This window comes from Ascidia mentula, chromosome 4 (assembly GCF_947561715.1).
Source record: "Ascidia mentula chromosome 4, kaAscMent1.1, whole genome shotgun sequence".
NCBI lineage: Eukaryota > Metazoa > Chordata > Ascidiacea > Phlebobranchia > Ascidiidae > Ascidia > Ascidia mentula.
Window position 1 is genome coordinate 2,894,855 of NC_138569.1, and position 19,825 is coordinate 2,914,679.

Consider the following 19,825-nt stretch of genomic DNA (forward strand, 5'->3'; position numbering starts at 1 on the left):
CTCAGCATTCAACTGCTCGAAAGCGTTATTCCCAAGCGGCCTCGCGCCGTAGCTCAGAACAGCTGTGTCTGGCTGCGTAGCGTCTTCACGCACAATGCCAGCGCTCGTCTCTGCCAATCCAGGCGGCGGCCTTGCGGTTTCTCCTTTCGACTCCTCTTCGTTCTTTTCTTTTTTTCCCTCGGAATCCGGCGCAGTGAGGTGCCGTTTGTCCTTCTTCTCTCTCTTCTCTTTCTCCGGCGAGTTGTTGTTTTTGGTTTTGTCCTCTTCTCGCGCCCGAGGGGGCGACGCGGAAACGCGGCCGGGCGACGTAGTTTTGTTGTTGCGTCTTGCCACAAGTAGAGGCATGACGGCGACGCAAAGTGGCCATGTTACCCCAAAATCAGTGGCGAATCCATAACACTCACAACCGTAAAAGCGAAAGTAAACCGATTTGATTCTCCGCCTCTCTTGGTTGCAGATTATAGTCTGGAAACGAAACACAACAGCTTTTTCTGTTGTGGAATAACAAAACGTTTTATCTGAAAAGAAACACATGTGGATCATTATCTATTTGACGGACGAATGTCTGCAAAGGCTGGAGCACAAAGCTTTTATGTTGTTAAACAAGCAACACTAAAAACAATTTTTTTCTAAATCAAAATTTTTTCACAGGCAAACTTTTATCGTCTTTTAACAAGTTAAGTACTCTCTTCTGCGTGGTTGCACTACAGTAATTGCTCTCTTACATGCAAAATACATACATGTAACTTGTATCCTTAAGTATTGGTTCACTGGTTATTACGATATTTCGCGAAAAATTTACTCCACACTCCCTCGTATGTGAATATGCATGTGGCCTTTGCAATGGAAAATACATGCTCCCCCCAGAAAGGTTATTTCGGTTCATCTTGGTGCATTTGCTAATAGCTTAAAAAGGTAAAGACAGATCCGTCGGTCACCGACTTGCAAAGGCTGATACCTGTAGTCAATTTCTGACGTTTTCTCTATTAGCTTAAAAATGGTATTTTCTTTTACCTGGGTGCTTGGGAGTCAATACGTTTTAATCAAACCCGACTTCGAAGATCCGACACGAACGCGAAAAGGGTTTTAAAGTCGGGAATCGTTATCGAGTGCGACTAGGTTTCAGCTAATAAAGACGCAAAATGGTCTGCTCCAAATTTCAATAAATGACCGGGAGGCCAAGAGAAATTGCAACTGCCGCATACCCCCACCTGGCGGACAGATATTTTACGCAAGCTACAAAACAAACAGTCGTCATACGATGGTTGATAAAAATTACGACAGTTTCCGACCGAAACACATACGACCCTTTCTTGTGTTTGATCTAATCAAATTTACAAATGTCCAATCTTTCCTATACATTCCGTACGTAGGGATGTAAATTGACTATGAAATCGCATTAGTTAAAGCTGTGTAGTCTGCAAATCAACCTTTGTAAACTGGAAACCGACTTACACTTTCTATACCTTTAAAACCTCCATAGCAAAATACTCAATGAAGGGACAGCAAAAATTTTTTGTTAATTTGTCATGAAAATCCTGCAAACTACCACGCCTGTACACAATTCGCAGCATGTGATGAAACAAAAGCAAACCCAAATTATTAGCACAAATTATTGTACTACTATTGCTGCCACTGATCTTCTGGGATAAAATTAACGTACTGTATTCTTCCGACGTTTCGTCTGCCGTACGGTTAGACTTCATAAGGTTTTGGTACCGCGTTTCAAAGGTAAATCACAAATTATGTTGCCAGTTTTAGCGAGACTTTTTATACTCAGTCTGTTCCACGAATTCTACGACCACGAACTGCCATAAGGTCGCGTTCGAAATTGCACGAAAATCATGCGGTACTGGAAAATAGCGTGAAATGAGCTTTCACTGTGAAATTGCAATTAAAACAGCCACTTGGAAAACGACCGAAGGCAATTTCCGCGGCTATCTCGGCCACCATCTACCAGGTTTCATATTATCGCTTGTGATCTAACGTTACATAACTGCAAGAATTAGTAAACCACCAGAATTTGTAATTTCAACACTGATGACAAGTGCACCCATGAGAGCAATTGAAAATGCACTGGCTGAGGTTATCAACTCGTTTAAACACACCTGTCTACATGCAAATTTAGATCTGTTGACACAGCATACACCTTTTCATGTAGGACCTGCCAATCACACTTTATAGCAAGTACATCATGTATTATTTCAAAAACTTACTGTTTGTCGTGTCGCTTCTTTCTTCAATATCTAGTCCTCTTTCTTTAATGTATGCAACCGCAAATGTACGGCGCGAGTGCAAACACACAATTTTCCTTCCTGTTAACCTTTAAACACAACTCACTCACAGGCAAGCCATCGCTTATCGGTAATTAAAATCCCTTTCTTGTACTTCGACGGTCAAGAATTAATAATTAAAAACCGTTTTGTTACCCACAAAAATCCCATTCGCACGATAGAGCTCACGAGGCACAAAATCACCATCATCGGTATCAATTTTGGGATTTTGTTTTATCTTGATCGCACAGTGGCCCACTAGGCAGGAAAACGTACTGTTTTAGGGGGTCTGACCTCTGTTCTTGGGGGTCTGACTCAAGTATATGTAATTGGTCAGACGTCGTTTTGGTGCAAATATTGATCCGAGCATTTTTTTGATCTGCTGATCAGCATCCGCACAAAAAAAATACTCAAAGTAATGGCGCGATAGTCAAATAAATATTTAATAACGTGTATTTAAACTACTTGGTACGAGCACTTGTACATGGTGGGTGCGTAAGAAAACATGTTATTCGAAGTGAATTTATCATCAAAACTTTTTACACCACGTTTTTCATTAAAATATAATCAGTTTGGCGGAAATGAGAAATGATCACAGCGAAATATTTATTCCCCCGAAAATGTTGAAACGACACGAAGAACTTTATCAAAATATTGCGGCCCGCTTATTTTGAATATTTCATGGCGGTTTGATATAAAAGCGGGCAAACTGTTCATGGGCGGAGTGTGAAATGATGTAATTTCACCCTTTCCCATATTTTAAATCATCCCGAAAGGCACCACATGACTGGCGGGAAGTTAAGTATAAACAGATGAACTTGACCGACACCGAAACATTGACACCGCAAATGTTTACAGCTGATGTTTCACCGCTTCCTCGCTATGTCGACGTTTGAACATAAATACACGGATTGTAGGGTGCTTGTTTATGCATATATAGGCTGCATGCTACGCAAATGTCTGGTTACAACATGATAATTTAAAGACAAAACATGTCAACCAGACTTCATTAGGTAAAGATATTGTTTAAGCTAACTAGGCTGCATGCTACGTGAATGTCTGGTTACTACGCGACAATGTAAACATAAAACAAATATGGGAACAAGACTTTATCAGGTTAAAGGTCTATTTCTCAACAGGCAAATTTTTGGGAGTGTTTCAACTTTCCTATAGCAAGCAACCATTAACAGTTTGCCGCACCCTTGCAATATCAATCTAATCTAATGCCATATTCAACCTTATACCTGATAGCATAATTTCTATTTTAGCAAACAGCAAGCTTTTGTACATGCAACCTGGCTTTTGCCATATATAGTAAACGAGCTGAAAATATGTAAAGTATAGGTCAGTGAAGTTGTCATGGGTGCTATAAATAATATAATATCACCCTATACAGCCGATATAACCGCGCTATATTAATTTAGCAGCGTAGCCTACTTAATTACACTGCAACAAAATTGCCTCATAGCATGCATATTTCAAATTTTTTGAAACAATATTGACTGGGACATGTTGCACGAATTTGCCTAAAAATCTGCCTGTATGTATACATATGTGCACATATGTAGTCTGCGTGTTTTAACTCCAATTGGAAAGGTCTGGTAGCGTATAAACTGAAAACTGCTCAAAATACTCTGTTCCAACATTTTGTGTCTCATTTCCATGCCTGTTGCGTCATGAACATGCCTTGCATAGTTACATGCTGTTTTTAACTGGACTTTAAAAACAGACATGTCAAACGTGCATTATTTATTTAGTTTGCCAACACACGATTGGCTACCGTATTTTGGCACGTCGCTTATACTGTAGGGCTTTAAAAAAACTTCCGCTCAACTATATTCTCTTTGTTTGGTAAATCGCACTTGCCTAAACACTTTGGTGACAAATAGCCTGTTGTTTTATCATACAGTAAACTTAAAATAGTTCATTAAACAATGCAGTAGGTAAGGCTTCATTCGCCTAATGGTGCTTTGTTGAATGGTAGAAGTGACAACGACCGTCAAGTTCTTTACATTAAAAGAGAATAAAACAAACTTTAACATTAGCCATATAAACTATGGAAACAAATTACCCAATTCGAAGACTTTTAAAGTTAGTTTGATCTGTTAATTTAACAGAATTAAAAACTAAACTCATAGTAAAACTCCACATATTTAAAACTATGGCGGTATATAAACCACACGTTTAACACAAGTGTTTGAAAATTTTTATGCAATGGCTTTATAGACAAGGTTGCCATACCGTCTATATTTCTAATATTTGCACTTATTTGTGACTAGCCGACCTCATTTTGGACAGGGCTATATAGGCTGTTGTAGCCATCGGCGTCCTTGATTTCAATGTGATGTGCCAGTATCATTTGCCGGCATTTTCCCATAGCGATTAAAAAGTTCATCATGAAATTCAATCACATTCTTTTTTTTTCGTCCTTCTTTTCGCTTCCACGTCAATCACAACCATGTTTATAAAGCAACAAACAACACAAGCATTCTGCTACCCTTTCTTTCAACAAACAAGGCATTGTTTCGTAACAACCCTCAACTATAGGAGCACAACAAGGGCGAGGTGTTTGTTTTGTCACACAAGGTTTATCTGTAAAAAAACGCCAAAATTGAAAAGAGCCAGTAAATTGTAAATCTAATGAAAGAGCGGTAACACAGAATTATTTATGGCGTTTGGTTCGCTTTGTCACCTCCAAATGTCAGGAACTGCTGGGAACATGCAAAATGCAACTGCTATATGCTGGTATTCTACGATTGTCATGCCATGAGCGTGTTTGCTGCACACGAAGTATTTTAAATCAACGAAAACCGACTTTTGCCTGATGCACCAATACACAAACTTTGACTGGAAAAGTTTTCAGGCTTAGCCGTTATACATATTCACTCGATAAGCATTTTTTGTTTTGCTTGATTCTCAGATTTGTGACAAAGCAATTATTTGAATAACACCAAATCCGCGTTGTATAAGTTCCATGGCAACAGAACAAAATCTGTTCGAACGAACTGCAGTATACGAGGTGCCATCAATTGCAACTCAAGAACTATACACAGAGCTACACCTCAAAATCTCAAAATCGCCATCTCCAGCAGTAACCAAGTTTAAAAATCCTGTTTGGCTGTTCTCCAACAATTGTGATGTGCTTTCTAGTCATGACAATTGGCTGAGCAGACAGTGCCCACCCATTTGCCGATGGAGTAATGAAATATTAATGTGATTACGTTTCAGGATCAGGATCATTATGATCGGTTACCGAACGACGTACAAAGCGTTGCGCATACTCAGGCGTGGAGCATGATGTTCCATCGCGCTAATTGCCACCGTGGAGTGATTGAGCGGTCACGGGTCCTTTTTTCAGGGTTTATGGAAACAAATCAATCATATGTGTTAGTGCAGTCCTTCAGGTAGCCTTGTAGCCCTGTATGGTATTTTGATCTCGAATTAAACGGGCATACAACATTACAAGCGTTTCCTTCAACGAAATTTATCTTTTCTGAAAGCACTCGATGGTAACAAAAATTTTGTTCAGTATAATGTTTCTAATGACCTTTATAAGTGCTGTTGGTTCATTTGCGCATGCTTTTTCCTATATTTTTCGTTATTTTGCAGTTTTTTTAGGGTTTTGCATTTTACCACGGTGTATCCTAATGGAAATTTGTTGAATATATAACGACCGAAACATTGATTAGAAAAAATAGTTTTTGCCAGGGGATCCCAGTTTATTTATATGGCTTTTATCATTAACATATATTTTTGCGAAAAATAAACTCCCCATTTTTTGGTAATGCTTGTTTAAAATAAGTTTTAAGTAGTAAAAGAAACAACTGTTGCAGCAGCAGGACTCGAACAAGGTAAAAGTTAAATTCGATTGGCTTTTAACAAATATAGATATCGGAGGGCATATTTCCCTCATCCTACAACGCGAAACATTCCTTTTTGCTTTCTTGCATGCGCTTTTCGCTCATAAAAAATAAAGTACTGACCCAACGGACACAAGACTTGCTTCAGAAACAATCATTACAAAACCTCTGCTGCTGTTACAATTGTGTGCATCTCCATTTCACTTTTGCTCTGCTGCGCGAACCAGAAGGTTTCCTAATTTAAAGTACGATTGAGTAGCTTAGTCGTAAGCTACAGCACCTCTGACCTGAACCTTAGTCTTAAAAACGCGGCAAAATGCTGTCGACATGCCCTTACACGTTCCTTGCCTTGTGCATTGCAATTAATTCAGCTGGACGTAAAATCGACCCTGCCCATAATTGCATACTTCACCATGAGGTTAAGACCGTGCTTGTAAAACAAGCGTTCAACATTTTCACATGAGAATCTGGCCGAAAACTTTGAAGGCGAAAAACAGCGCATTTTGTTTTGTTGTTTTTTTCCTCTGCCTGTATTGACTTTCTCGTATGTGGAAACCGAATTAGGCTCGATTTATGGATTTTTATACGGAAGGATGCCTGTTCTTATACTTTAGAGTCAAACCGAGTCAAACCAAATGTGTAATGTTGCAAGTTTTAGGAGACAAATATCACACTTAAGAATACCTTTTTATCCACACTTCCACATACTGCACAAAACTGGTGAACCATCTAAAGCAATACTAATTCTATACGACCCAAATCTGATATACATCTATAGCAGAGCGCAGAAATTTACCAGCGTCAGTTAATCAATTTAGACAACATATCAGCTTCACTACGCCTCCATTACAACATATAGGTCTTCTTGCCCCTCAAACACCCCTGTCTTTCTGCTTGCATAACCAATTTATGTTTAGTGCTAACTGCATCAGCTAACCTCTGTTACGTCCAATTTCCTGGGCTCTTAAGGAGAATGCGAATCTCCAATCAATTTGTCTTCCTTCGGGACGAAACGTCGTTATTTGATTGCCCTTGCATTTTAAAGCCGCTCACTCAATCATTGGCCTGAATAATCAGTGCCGCATGGTGCCCCAGAGGAAACAAATAATAACACAGGCTATTCCTGCAGGTGAAGGAACCGGCACGATTTCCATGTATGGCAGTGAATTTTTTTCGCCCACCTATTTCTTTCAGCCAGAGGTTGCACCTTTTTGTGTTTAAGATTTATTTATTCAAACGGATTGACAGTCCCAAAAAGCCCACAAAGCAATTATAGCAGAGCAAGAAAAACCTTTTCCTAGCGTAACTGGAGATCTTCACGTTAAGGTTTTTTTTTGCAAAACCAACATATGAAATGCGTTTCTTTTTTTCGATTAGAATAAGTTTTCTTTTTAAATATGGTAGTCAATTTGCCCGCAAGGTGTCGTCTGTGAGTTTTAACGCCGCCAACGTCGGCTTATGCGGCGTCGCCATTGTAAGATACTTCGTTGTTGTTTGTGCAAATGCTTCTGTAAAATGATCAAATGACTACTATTATCTGCGTCATAAGTCACGGACAAGCGCGAGACCAAAGTGCAAGAATATGCGTCAAAAAGATGAATACTAAATACGCGTTGCGCTGAAAATATGTTTTAAAATTTAAGACGAAGAACGTGACCTTTTGACGTTCGCAACAACGCTCAAAAGGCAATAAATCCAACCGGCTCTCCAGCTCAATGACGTAATTAGCGTCGTATAATGACGTCTTCCATCAAACGATGTAATGTGGAGGACAAGCGTGTGAAGGACAAACATGTTGTTCTCGGGCCGTTACCGAGCCAAGCTGTCTGTCAAAACAACTTATATTTAAACATTTTAATATTTTTTAATGCCGATTAACACAGATGGGCAGTGATGGACATCCGTGTGAATGTTGCTGAGAACAGCCAAGAATTAAAGAATGCAAGTCTTTTTGTTTCGTAAGTGTCTAATTGCTAACAAAACTACAACAAACATACATCATCGAATTATTCACCACAAATCACATTGCGTCCCCACCAACCAAAGTCCAGGGGGCAAGTCCCCTGGGTCCCCCCGGGATTTCCGCCAATGGGCATGGGCAACCGCAGAAGAGGAAAAATGGGGTATTTGCACCGCTGGAAAACAGAAAAGAGCGCTTACAGGGGCCGACACATAAAACACATGCTACAAAATAAAATAAAAAACAAACTTAAAAAATAACTTTTGCCTTCCCCTTTATTTGTTCTATAGACACACGTTTGAGATTGAATGTGAAAAAATATTCAGATACCAACTAAATTGTTGGCAAATAATCAAGGGCACAATAGCTACTGTTAAAATCACTGGATTTGGGTTGGTAGATTTTATGCACATGCTCTTTTGTGTTTTAAATTAATTTAGTTGAAGTCAAGTTTAAGCTTGAAGCTTGGTGACGCAACGTTCTGTTCTTTCACCACTATGTACATGCTATATTTGCATTGCGCCAGACTCAAACTTTTTCTTATCTGTCCGTTGGTGATTCCCCTAATATTGCACCAGGTAAATTTCGCCGTCAGCAAGTTGCGCCATGACTTGCAATTGCTGAGAAAGTGTTCTCGTTGAGAAGTGCAAACAAAGTGGTTTTAGGGGTGTTGCCTTACGTAAGTTGTTATATTTTTAGACCAAAAGGTATTGATGCATAGTTTGTTACTTTCTACAACCGTGTTTTGAAGTAATAAAAGAACAAAACATTCTAAATACATGTTTCCCTTTTTTCATACAGAGCAAATGAGACATGTTGTCGGAGCAGGCTGGTTGGCGTAACTGGAACAATAACATGTTTTTAACAGTGCCCACAACGCCCTGCAACGACGTCCCACCGAGACCACGTGAGAATCTTTCGCGCCGTCACCGAACCATCTTTTGTCCGGCGGCCATACGCTGAACTTTGTGTACATATGGTTATGTAAGACCCGATGACGACAAAGAATTCGACTAGCCTTGCGCAGTGGAGCGCGACCACTTCTTTGTTTTCTTTCCTCTGGTTAGCGAGCGCTGATTAGTCGACTGTGTGGGCGGTGTTGGAGGCCAGGCAGAAGAAGTTGTGAGTCTCTCCTCTGTTGTCAGCTGATCTTTACTAAGCCGGTTTATAAATAACCAAAGCTTCGCTCGCACTCTGCTCTTGCGCCACTCGACGATGGCGGCATTTTTCTTGTGAACTCGACTGGGTTGAGTGAGTCACCGCGTGGGCCAGACGTAAGTTAAAGGTTTTCATCGTTTGCCTGCTGTGTATTGACGCTCAGTGTAGTATACGTGACTTTGAGCAAGTACATACCGCCCTGTGTACATACGGTTGATGATCACCTTGTAGGGTTAGTTATTTTACCAGCACATTCGTGTTCGATGGTTTAAAAGCTTTGGAAGATATTTTGTTGGTAGACATGCTTGCTTTAAAGCTGCAGTAACGTTTCTCAATTGTATAGCAGTTGCCAGAATGTGATTAAAACATGTGCATTTTTGTTCATGCAGCTTAGTTAAGTAAATAGGGCATGTTTTGAAGTTTGTGCAGTGAATTTATTTGTTTTTACTTGTTAAAACCATATTGTCAACAATGGCTAAAGATGAAGAACTGCCAGATGTAACCACAGCTCGTGAGTTTTATGCAAAATATGTTCCAAAAGAAATTCTGGGAAAGTAAGTGGATACTACATAAACATTATTAGGAAATACATTTGAATTAGTGTTGTTGCTGATACTGATTTGATATAAATCAAAGCTTTCTGTGTTATTTCATACCATCTCAGTGACTTAATTAGTATAATTCACTATTTAATAATGTTAAACTAAATCCTAATTTTGTTTTCAGAGGTGTAAGCAGTTGTGTAAGGAGGTGCGTCCACAAACAGTCGGACAGGGAGTATGCCGTGAAAATTATCGACCTGACAGACCAGAACAATAAAATCAGTGAGGAATTGCGTTTTGTTACCCACAATGAAATCAACATCCTGCGGGAGGTTTCTGGTCATGCTCACATCAGTAAGTTACATTTTTGTATATCTATAACCTATATCAGACTACGAGCAGAATAATTTTTAAGCATTATGGTAAAATGTTATTTTTTTCATGTGTCTTATTGCCCTGTACAAAAATAAAAACCTGGTATTCTTTGCAGTCGAGCTGGTTGACGTGTTTGAAACAGATGCTTGCATCTTTCTTGTCTTCGAACTGTAAGTATTAATAATTCATAGTACAGCATCTGCATTATGGTAACAAAGAATTGAATGCAATAGGGTATATGTTGTGTGTTTGCTTTGATCATCGAAGTGTTAAAACTATTGTACCCTGGCATAGCTAACAGCAGTTATGATTCATAACTCAAAACTTTGTTTTTAATGTGTCATGAATATGTGAAGTCAATCTATCAGCCAGATGCCTTTTCTGTGAATAATACAGGGAAATTGCCATATTAACTAATCACCTTCCTGCTTGTTTAAAATGACATCACATATAAACAAGCAGATGGGGTGTTTTGATAAGTCAGCAGCCAAAATTGATCCAGGAAACCAAGCCATGGAAGTGCATTACACCATATGTCAACAGTGACAAATAATCCCATGCCAGTACATTGGGGGGCATTAAAAATTGGTTTGGTGCATGATCCTAATTGGCAATTAAAGGGTCTTAGCAAAATGAGATCATTGTAATCTTGTTTTCTGGATCCATTACCACAGATTGTCTGACTACATCTTTTGATTTCATGACCAAAAAATTGTTGTTACGTTTTGCTCTGCAAATTTCATGCAAAATAAATATGTTTTTTTTAAGATAAACAATATATTATATTATAGAAATGTCCACCAAATATATTATACATCCGCCCTATGGGCTATGATATTACGATTTACAAATCAATGAGCTATATTCCTAAATAGGATTTATTATGTGTTAGGTTGCGGAAAGGAGAGTTATTCGACTATTTAACCAAAGTGGTCAAGTTTGGAGAAAAACAGACAAGGTATAAATTGTGTATAAAGCACACATATCTACTAACTGCAATTTTAATACATTACTATTCTGTTTTAATTTGTAAATTATATGTAGTATATTGGTTTGTGTAACATTTCTACATGGAATCAAGCTCATTGGATATTGCAATAATGAATTGACATCATTATTTTTAAGACTTATCCATGTATGGTATATACGTTGTTTTTCAATAGATGTTCTTGTACCTGAAATGTACATTATAATTTACAGGTTTACGATGCGTTCATTACTAGAGGCAATTTCCTATCTCCATTCACAAAATATAATTCACAGGGATCTAAAGGTTTGTACATGATGTAGTTTTTTACTAACATCTAGCTCTGTTTACCTTGTGGTAAAATATGCGCCCAGTTGAGGCATTACGCTCCACATCCACTTCGGGCAAACATTCGATGTAATTACACATACACACGAAAGTTGGTAAATATCCAACACCGGCGGCGGGTAATGGTTGATAGAGTAGTTGGTATTTGAGCGTTACATAACCTTCAAAGTCTGCAATCGCCAGCTGCAAAACCACGATCCACTGCGGCAATACTACGCACTGGAATCGCCCAATTGAAACCCAACAATTCGCCTTCAAAACATTGTTTTGAATATTTTGAACAAGTTATAGCAGATCGCATGTTTTAGTTTGTTGTAATGTTGGTAAACTGTACAATATGTAGTTAACACGTTGTTGTTGCTTTATTTTTAGCCCGAGAACATTCTCCTCGACGATCAACTTCAAATCCATTTGTCCGATTTCGGGTTTTCGGTGCGAATTGGGGAAGGTCAAATCCTCAAAGGTAAACCACCTTTTTCTTTGCACTATTCTTTTACTCTTTGTGTATTTGTCCTTAGGGAGGTAAAGTGTCAATACCTCATTATTGGCTATAATCATTCAAAAAACGATTTGAGGTTTGTGATGTGCCGATGTTAGCTATATAACACATGGTCAGTGCGTTCTCGCAGGGCGCGTAATTTCCCCAGTGACTCAAAGCGACCGCAATTGCCCGTTAACAGACGGTCGAGCCATATAAATAAAAACTTCTTTACGTGTCGCAGATTTGTACGGCACCCCTGGCTACATGTCACCTGAAATGTTGAAGTGCACGGTTGACGAATGCCATCCCGGTTACGGCAAGGAGATTGACATGTGGGCCTGTGGCGTCATCATGTACACCTTGTAAGTCAGGAGGCCGTTTTGTCGTTGGTAATATGTGCTGTGACCTTCATGAAAGCATAAAGTTGTGGTTGCCAAACATGTTTTCAAACAAGTTTGTTTGATGATATTGCAAATATATGAGCATTTACATAAATAGCAGATAAAACTCTATTTCATGAACAAAAGACAGTTGTGAATTTTCGCTCCAATCCGTTTGCAACTGGTTACATCTCGTAGGATGTCGTACAACTGCTTCCTGTTGTGTTTAACAACCAACCTATTTTTATACCTATGTATTCGCACACCACTAAAACAGTTTAATCTCCCTCTATATCCTGTGCTCTATTGTTACAAGAACTAACCCTGATATTATTTTTGTTCCGAAGACTTGCAGGTGTTCCCCCCTTCTGGCACAGACGTCAGATTATCATGTTACGTCGCATTATGGAGGGCGAATACGCTTTTCCAAGTCCTGAATGGGATGATGTGTCAGAATCAGCAAAAGATTTGGTAAGTATTGGATTTGTTGGCACAATTTAATGCCACATTTTTGACGTTTGTTGAGATGTTGTATTTTATTAACGTCACAGCTGCAAGAGCAAAAGTTTATTTTCAAACATGTTGCGAAACATTTGGGCTTCGCGATTCTTCTTTCAATTAATTTGACTTGTTGCGTATTCCAAAAATTTTTAATTTAAAAAAAACAATTTAATCGAAATATACACGAATTTTCGTCAAACCAACGCTGATATTTCCCACGCAAATTTTGCATGAAACTAATATTCCTCACCACGCGCTCTTCAGCGGTCTCTAAATAACACTTATCTGCTCAAGAACCAGCAATTAGGTCTGTACGAACCACTGCGAAGCGACAGTTAATTACTTGTACCCATTACGTATTGGGAAATTTGGACGCTACCTTTTTCGGCGCGCACTCTTAAAATAATAAGCGGCCGCTTTGGCAATAGGTCATAAGTTTGTAATTAATTTCTGCCAGACATGAGCAAGCTCCAGATGACCTATCACTATTTTTTGGGCTTTTAACATGACAGACAGGCTTTGAAGTTACACAGTGCTCTCTGTGAGCTGGTATGTTACAGTGTTATGAAAAATATGTTTGTGAAGGTTAACAATGCAAGCACGCGAGAAGAGCGAATCAATGTCGGGTCAAAGTCGAAGGTCGTATGACGTAGAATGTTTTTAACACTTGCTGTTAGTCTGTATATGGCGCTAGGTGTGGAAGCAAATATTGTGTTCATTCTGATTGAAGGTTGTTAACTTATGCACACTGTCTTTGCTTTTGTTTTTGTGTAAAACACATGCGTTAACACACGCACATCCTAGATCCAATAATATTGAGAAAAGGGGCTGAAGTCGTATAGAATGCAATCAAGCGAAGGTGGGATCGTTGCTGTGATCACTGTGAAGCAACAAAACGTTAACTTGTGACTAATTTTAAAATACATAAATACTCGTCAATACAACAACCAATAAAGATAAGTTGCTGCGTTCGTCTGCTTCTTCAAGGCGCAATGTCCCCAGCTGTTGTCTAACAGCTCTGCTAACGACCATCGTTAGGTTTTACATCTCCTAGTTTTGTCGTAAATAATTCACGGCTATTTTTTGTTCTTTTTTAAAGGCTTGGTTTACTGTTAAGTTAACCATGGTACGAATGCGGTGCGCCGTCAACGGGATAATTTATGTGTTGCAATGATAAAAAAGTGCAAAACGGCCACGGTTTCTCAGTGCATCGCCTTTTTGCAAACACGCTGCCCACTTCCTGCGTCACCTCCGGTCTCTAAATAACAAAATAACACGTGCTGTTACGTCATAATCGTCGTTGTTGCCTGCGCCTGGTCGATTGTGACTCAGTCAACTTCCTGTAAAGCTTCCTTTGGTCGAGCTATTGCGTTGGTCGGCAAAAAAACGGACGATTAAAGTGTCTCTTGTTGTGTGCAGGTGGTGAAAATGTTGCAAGTTGATCCTGAGAGTCGACTTTCGGCCAAAGCTGCGCTCGCTCACCCGTTTTTCCAGCAAGTGGATGAGGCCTCACGCTTCTCGTCGAAACCCTTCAACGCCCGGAGAAAATTCCGGGTAAGTTTATGAAGTTTTGGTACTTATCGATATGTTTAAGCTATTTAAGTCTTTGTTTAGTCATATTTTGCTCCTATTTACAAAATTTAAAAGTTTCTTTATATGTATTATTAGTAATTATAAAAGGATTTTTGTAAAAACTTCATTTCGCTTTGTACAGATCTTAATCTGCAATTACACAATTATACGACAAACTAAAAGGCCTTTGTTGTTAAAAGGCCAGTTGTTGTCGTTTTGTTGCACGATGTGTCGTCACGGCAACGCACACCGGACGTATAGTTGGTGCTTCTGTCTACGACCCGTAACATGTTGTAAATATTTTGTTTATTTCCTCACAGGTGGCAATACATACAGTGATGTCAGTCAACCGCATGTCGACCCTTGCCTCAAACCATCGGATGCTCAAGTTTTCGGCCGCTTCTCGTGATCCCTACGCCATCAAGAGCCTCCGCAAGGTCATAGACGCCTCCGCCTTCCGTATTTACGGCCACTGGGTGAAGAAAAGCGCCGACCAAAATCGGGCCGCCCTTTTCGAAAACTCGTCGCGGGCCGAACAATTGCGCTTGGCTGAAATCGAACTTGCCGCCGCCGCGCTTATGGAAAACGATATCGGAATACCCTCGTTGGCGCCATCTGCCGGCAACAGCTTGATCGCGCAGGCGGCGTCGTAACGATTTAATTTTTTTTTAATATTTTTACCACTCTTATTCGTTTTAGGCGTTTCGAAGCTCGGTTACCGCTTAGTATATATTTGCCCTTCGTACGTACTTTTGTATTTTATGAAAAACTTATAACAAAAACCTCTTTGCGCCGTCAAAAAAAACGAATTGCTTGGTGGTTAAGTCATGTCTTCGCATGTCAGAATAAGCATTGTGATGTAATAGTGCTTCGAATGATGGCGTCCTAACCGAAGGAAATTTACGATATCGGATTGCGAATTTTACAAACCAGAAGCGACTTTAGAACAATTGTATCTCACGTATAAGATGCTTTAGCCAAGCAACCTCATTGCTTCGTTTGAAACGCTTTGAATTTGTTTCGCACAAGCGATTTTTTTGAATCAACAGTTTCACGTCGTTTTGTTTTCTGTTTTTATTCCAAACTAACGCACCTGACTGCTTTTATTATTTCCACGTGTTTTGTCACGATGACGTCACGTCTCGTACATGATTTTTGTGTTCCTGTTTATATTTTGTGTCAGATTTCTATGCTTTTATGTTTTAACCCTCTGTGCGAAGTTGCAACGTGGGTGACGTAATAGAGGCAATAAAAATTTACAAACCCTGATATCTGTAATACATTTCCGGTTTGTGCAGCTGGGTGGAGTATTTTTGTTTTCTTTGTCTAAAAACACAAAATATGGCAAGATTTAGGATATTAAACAATCAACGTAATGAAATAACGTGCCATTTGGCACCAACAAAACCATAATGGTTGTCCAGTCAGGTGCCAAGGTAAAATGACAAACAATTGCTCGTCTGTCTTTTGTCGAAAAGTGTTTTAGGGCCAATTAGGATTTTCAAAATTGTTCTACCAGAAGTGACAGCGACGCCCTGAACAAAAGGTCAACGAGGGACATGTAAGTGGGATTAAGACGAAAGCAACGGGGCAACGCTCACCGAAGGACAGCCATAATTGAATATCAAACGGATGAAAATGCCCTCGTGAGTATTTTACACAAGTTTAACAGCCGAAACATAGTGAGAACTTGACAGTAAAGCATATCCGCCATTGAAATAGGCAAAAATATCTTTGACCAATGAAAAACCCGGTAATCACCCATTGCTTTCAGGTGATACGTATTATCTTGGGTTTTCAATAATTGTCAAAAGTAGTACACTTTTAATCACAATATTTAAGCGTGCACTGCTTATCCTAAAGATTTCTGAAAAAAATTCAATATACCGACAAGGAGCTGGCAAATTAGTCCCCATTTGTTAAAAAATATCACCTCCCACTCCACTGCGCATGCGCGTACAACACGCGCAAAATCCGGTTCCACTTGCGTGAATTCGTTTTTTGATCGTTTCTCAAACGTAAAACAACTGTGCGTTGAATTTTTGCTGCCAAGCCTTCGTTTTGGCGTATTTACCACCATGTCTATTGGCGTGCCTATCAAAGTCCTTCACGAAGCTGAAGGCCACGTTATCACGTGTGAAACAGCCACTGGAGAAGTTTATCGGGGAAAACTAATTGAAGCAGAGGATAATATGAACAGCCAAGTAAGTGCATTAGACATTAATAACCAAGGCAATGACACAGTTTGATTTTGGATAAACCACACCAAGAATGTTAATATAAACAAATTGTTTTCTGTTGATTTTATTTACTACGTTTTTGTGTCATGTGTTAATGCTGCCAAAACACTGGTTGAGATTCACAAAGAAATTTAGAAACATTTATTTTTTGAAAAAAAACTACTTTTTGCAAGCGCAAAGATTCAAGTTTTTATTTTATTTTGCAGATGCAAGATGTAACAGTAACGTACAGAGATGGAAGAACAGCACAGCTTCAAAATATTTACATTCGTGGAAGTCAAGTGCGCTTTATGATTTTGCCCGACATGTTAAAGAATGCACCGATGCTGAGGCAGGTTAAAGGTGGTAGTGCTGGAAGAGGCAAAGCAGCAATTCTGAAGGCCCAGGTCAGTTTTGTTTCTGCTTGTGTTATTACATTAACACCTATTTTAAATCCACATAAGTATTTTTAATTTAGCTAATCTATTACATTGGATAACACAATTATTATAAATGTCTGTAATAAGCATAAAGCTGCAGGCAGTGGTTTATCTGTAAGATCTCAGTGCATCAGGAGATTGTGGCACTGAACTAGCTGGTGAACCAGCCACAGTCACCAACTGCAATAATGAAATCTTACAGGTTAAAGCAGTGTGCAGTTACTGTACAGGCTCTTTGGCTTTTATGTAGTGCACCTGTTTGACATGTATTGTATTTTGCACAACATTTTGTTGTAATTATATGATCTACCTTGAGATGTGATCCTCGTATTTTTAATGTTCAATTAATTATTTCTGTAGGTAAGGGGAAGAGGCAAAGGTCCGTTGAGAGGAGGTCCCTCCAGTTTCAGAGGAGGGTATGAAAGAGGTGGATGGGGAGGAAAACAGTGATTGGGCAGCGTCAAGCAGAGCGTTTGAAAAAGTCCTTTTTGTTTACTGCTAAATTGAGCTGCTCAATTTTCGCATTCATTTCTGCCATTGTTTGTCAGCGCCAAGTTTTCCAAATAAAGACAAACCTTTTATAAAACAGCATTTTATTGCACCAGCAAGTTTATAAAGGTAAACTAATTGCAAATTGCACAGTCAGTCAAAAGGCTGTAAATCTTACTCTGTTCATGTGACTGCAATTATTACATCGATTTGGTGGTTGTGAGCCCCTCACATGTTGCCAGTTTAGCAGCCACTGCACACTATTCTGTTCAAAAAGTTTGCAGGGAGCGAACAATTTCATTTAACTCTTCAATTACTACATCAATCTCTTTTATGGTGGTTGTGCGCCCTGTTGATATTCGCAAGGCATTCCCGGCTATGTCTGGATCAACGTGAAAGTTCAGTAAAATTTTTGACGGTTCACATTTGTCTGAGTGACATGCAGAACCAGTACTGCAGCAAAATTTTCTTGTTCTTTCCAAAACCTTGTATCCTGCATAACATTTATACAATATTTTGTTTCAATCTGTACAGTGCAATGCTTTGCAGGGTACAAAAATTACCTTCCAGTCCATTACCAATAATAGAGAAGTTACAGGTGTTGGGCAGACAATGTTTGGATGTACAATTGAAAATCACATTTTCTTTCCCAAAAGTTTCCTGACAAACAAAGCACAAAAACTCTCCAGTCTCCACCTTAAACTTAAAACCAAGTCTCACCAAAAGTCGCTGTTGGAGATAATTTCTCGTGTCCAACATATTCTGTTTATACTTCTCCAAGTTTTCTGATACCAGCTTCGCTGCTGCACCCAAACCAACAATCATGGGTGTATTTTCGGTCCCAGCCCTCCAGCCCATTTCCTGTCCACCACCAAACACAAGAGGTGTGTAAAGAAGCCTTTCACTCACGATGTTTTTGACGTACAGTGCACCGTTTCTTGGTCCATAGAACTAAATTGCAATGTATTGTTTGCAACTTAAACATCAACAGTTTACCTGCATAACCTTGTGGCCGACTATGGTTAAAAAATCCACACCCAGTTGTTGAACATCAACTGGTAGTTTTCCTATTACTTGTGCTGCGTCAGTATGAAAAAATATTTTGCTTTGGTGAGTTTCCTCCCGTTGGCGAATAGCACAACACATTTCTCTAACTGGCTGAAAGACAAAAAAGTAATTTGGAAAAATAAACTCAATTCATTCACGCCCATGCTACATTTTAAAAAATCTGCCAAACAATTTTAAGTTTTTTACCAGTACAGTTCCAGTTTCGTTGTTGGCCATCATTACACTAACAAGGACAGTATTAGGTCTGACTGCATCGGCTACAGCGGTTGGAGAAATGCTTCCCGCAGCTTTATCAATTTTAACCACTGTCAGTTCTAAAATAATTTATATTTGTTACTGAAGGCAAACAAATTAATTTATTTCAACAAACTTTATGAACTTCACAAACAGTTTTTTGCAATGCAAGAAACAGTTAATGCCTACCAATATCTCCAGTATTTTGCAGATGTCGCAGTGGAACTAATACTGAGTCGTGTTCAACACTAGTGGTCACAACATGAGGCTTCATGTCATTTCTTTGTAGGTCTCCGGCAGCATCATTTCTGTGCTTATAATATTGTATTGCGGAGTGAATTGCCCAGTTGTTGGCTTCACTTCCACCAGATGTAAATATGACTTCATCGGCAAATGCAGCGTTTATGCATTTTGCCACTTCACCCCTGGCCTGTGCTATTAAGGTTTTTGCGGTCACCCCTGAAAACGAACGTTCAATATCAGAGTCAGTGCAAAGTGAATAAATGCAGCCTACTCAACAACCCATCAATGTTCCTTTGCTTCTGGAGCACATTTTATATTTACCTGTAGGATACTTGCTACTGGGATTGCCCCAAGCTGACAAAGAATCTATAATGCTCTTCTCCACTTCGGGGGCCAGCGGCGTAGTGGCGTTATAATCCAAATATATCCTTCAAACATAACGCCAGTTAAATGCCGGCTATCATACAGGTTAAAAGAAAATTTCTACTTAGTTTGGTCCAACATTTTATGTTGTTTTACTTACATAGTTCCTTAAAGCGTCTTGACTCTTGAGGCAAAAAGAAACTAAAAGTGCTTAACAAACTCATGGAAGCATGTGTTTGTAAACAAAATAACCTCGCTCTGTACCGCCCACTCGTGGTTGTTACATATGGTTTACATTGACACTATACGTCGCACAAGAAGTTTCGTATGACTGAAAAGGTTTGCTGGAGAT

At 39.3% G+C, this 19,825-nt stretch overlaps 3 protein-coding genes across 3 annotated transcripts; 2 read left to right on the forward strand and 1 right to left on the reverse strand.

Annotated features, from left to right (window-relative positions):
* Positions 1–9,644: 9,644 nt before the first annotated feature.
* LOC145897372 (phosphorylase b kinase gamma catalytic chain, liver/testis isoform-like) lies at positions 9,645–15,686 on the forward strand. Its single transcript, XM_082985631.1, has 10 exons — positions 9,645–9,805; positions 9,978–10,147; positions 10,284–10,338; positions 11,061–11,126; positions 11,369–11,441; positions 11,856–11,946; positions 12,206–12,326; positions 12,692–12,815; positions 14,265–14,399; positions 14,738–15,686. Exons 1-10 carry the CDS (start codon positions 9,723–9,725, stop codon positions 15,068–15,070), a joined length of 1,251 nt encoding a protein of 416 aa, XP_082841757.1. The 5' UTR covers positions 9,645–9,722; the 3' UTR covers positions 15,071–15,686.
* Positions 15,687–16,406: 720 nt separating this feature from the next.
* LOC145897436 (small nuclear ribonucleoprotein Sm D3-like) lies at positions 16,407–17,575 on the forward strand. Its single transcript, XM_082985730.1, has 3 exons — positions 16,407–16,621; positions 16,864–17,043; positions 17,437–17,575. Exons 1-3 carry the CDS (start codon positions 16,496–16,498, stop codon positions 17,524–17,526), a joined length of 396 nt encoding a protein of 131 aa, XP_082841856.1. The 5' UTR covers positions 16,407–16,495; the 3' UTR covers positions 17,527–17,575.
* A 150-nt stretch (positions 17,576–17,725) lies between these two features.
* On the reverse strand, positions 17,726–19,713 carry LOC145897435 (selenocysteine lyase-like). The gene is made up of 8 exons (XM_082985728.1): positions 19,634–19,713; positions 19,432–19,538; positions 19,057–19,326; positions 18,820–18,947; positions 18,571–18,723; positions 18,286–18,516; positions 18,129–18,225; positions 17,726–18,058 (listed from the first exon to the last, which is right to left on the reverse strand). Coding segments are annotated over exons 1-8 (1,212 nt in total). The 5' UTR covers positions 19,636–19,713; the 3' UTR covers positions 17,726–17,834.
* Between the last annotated feature and the right edge of the window lie 112 nt (positions 19,714–19,825).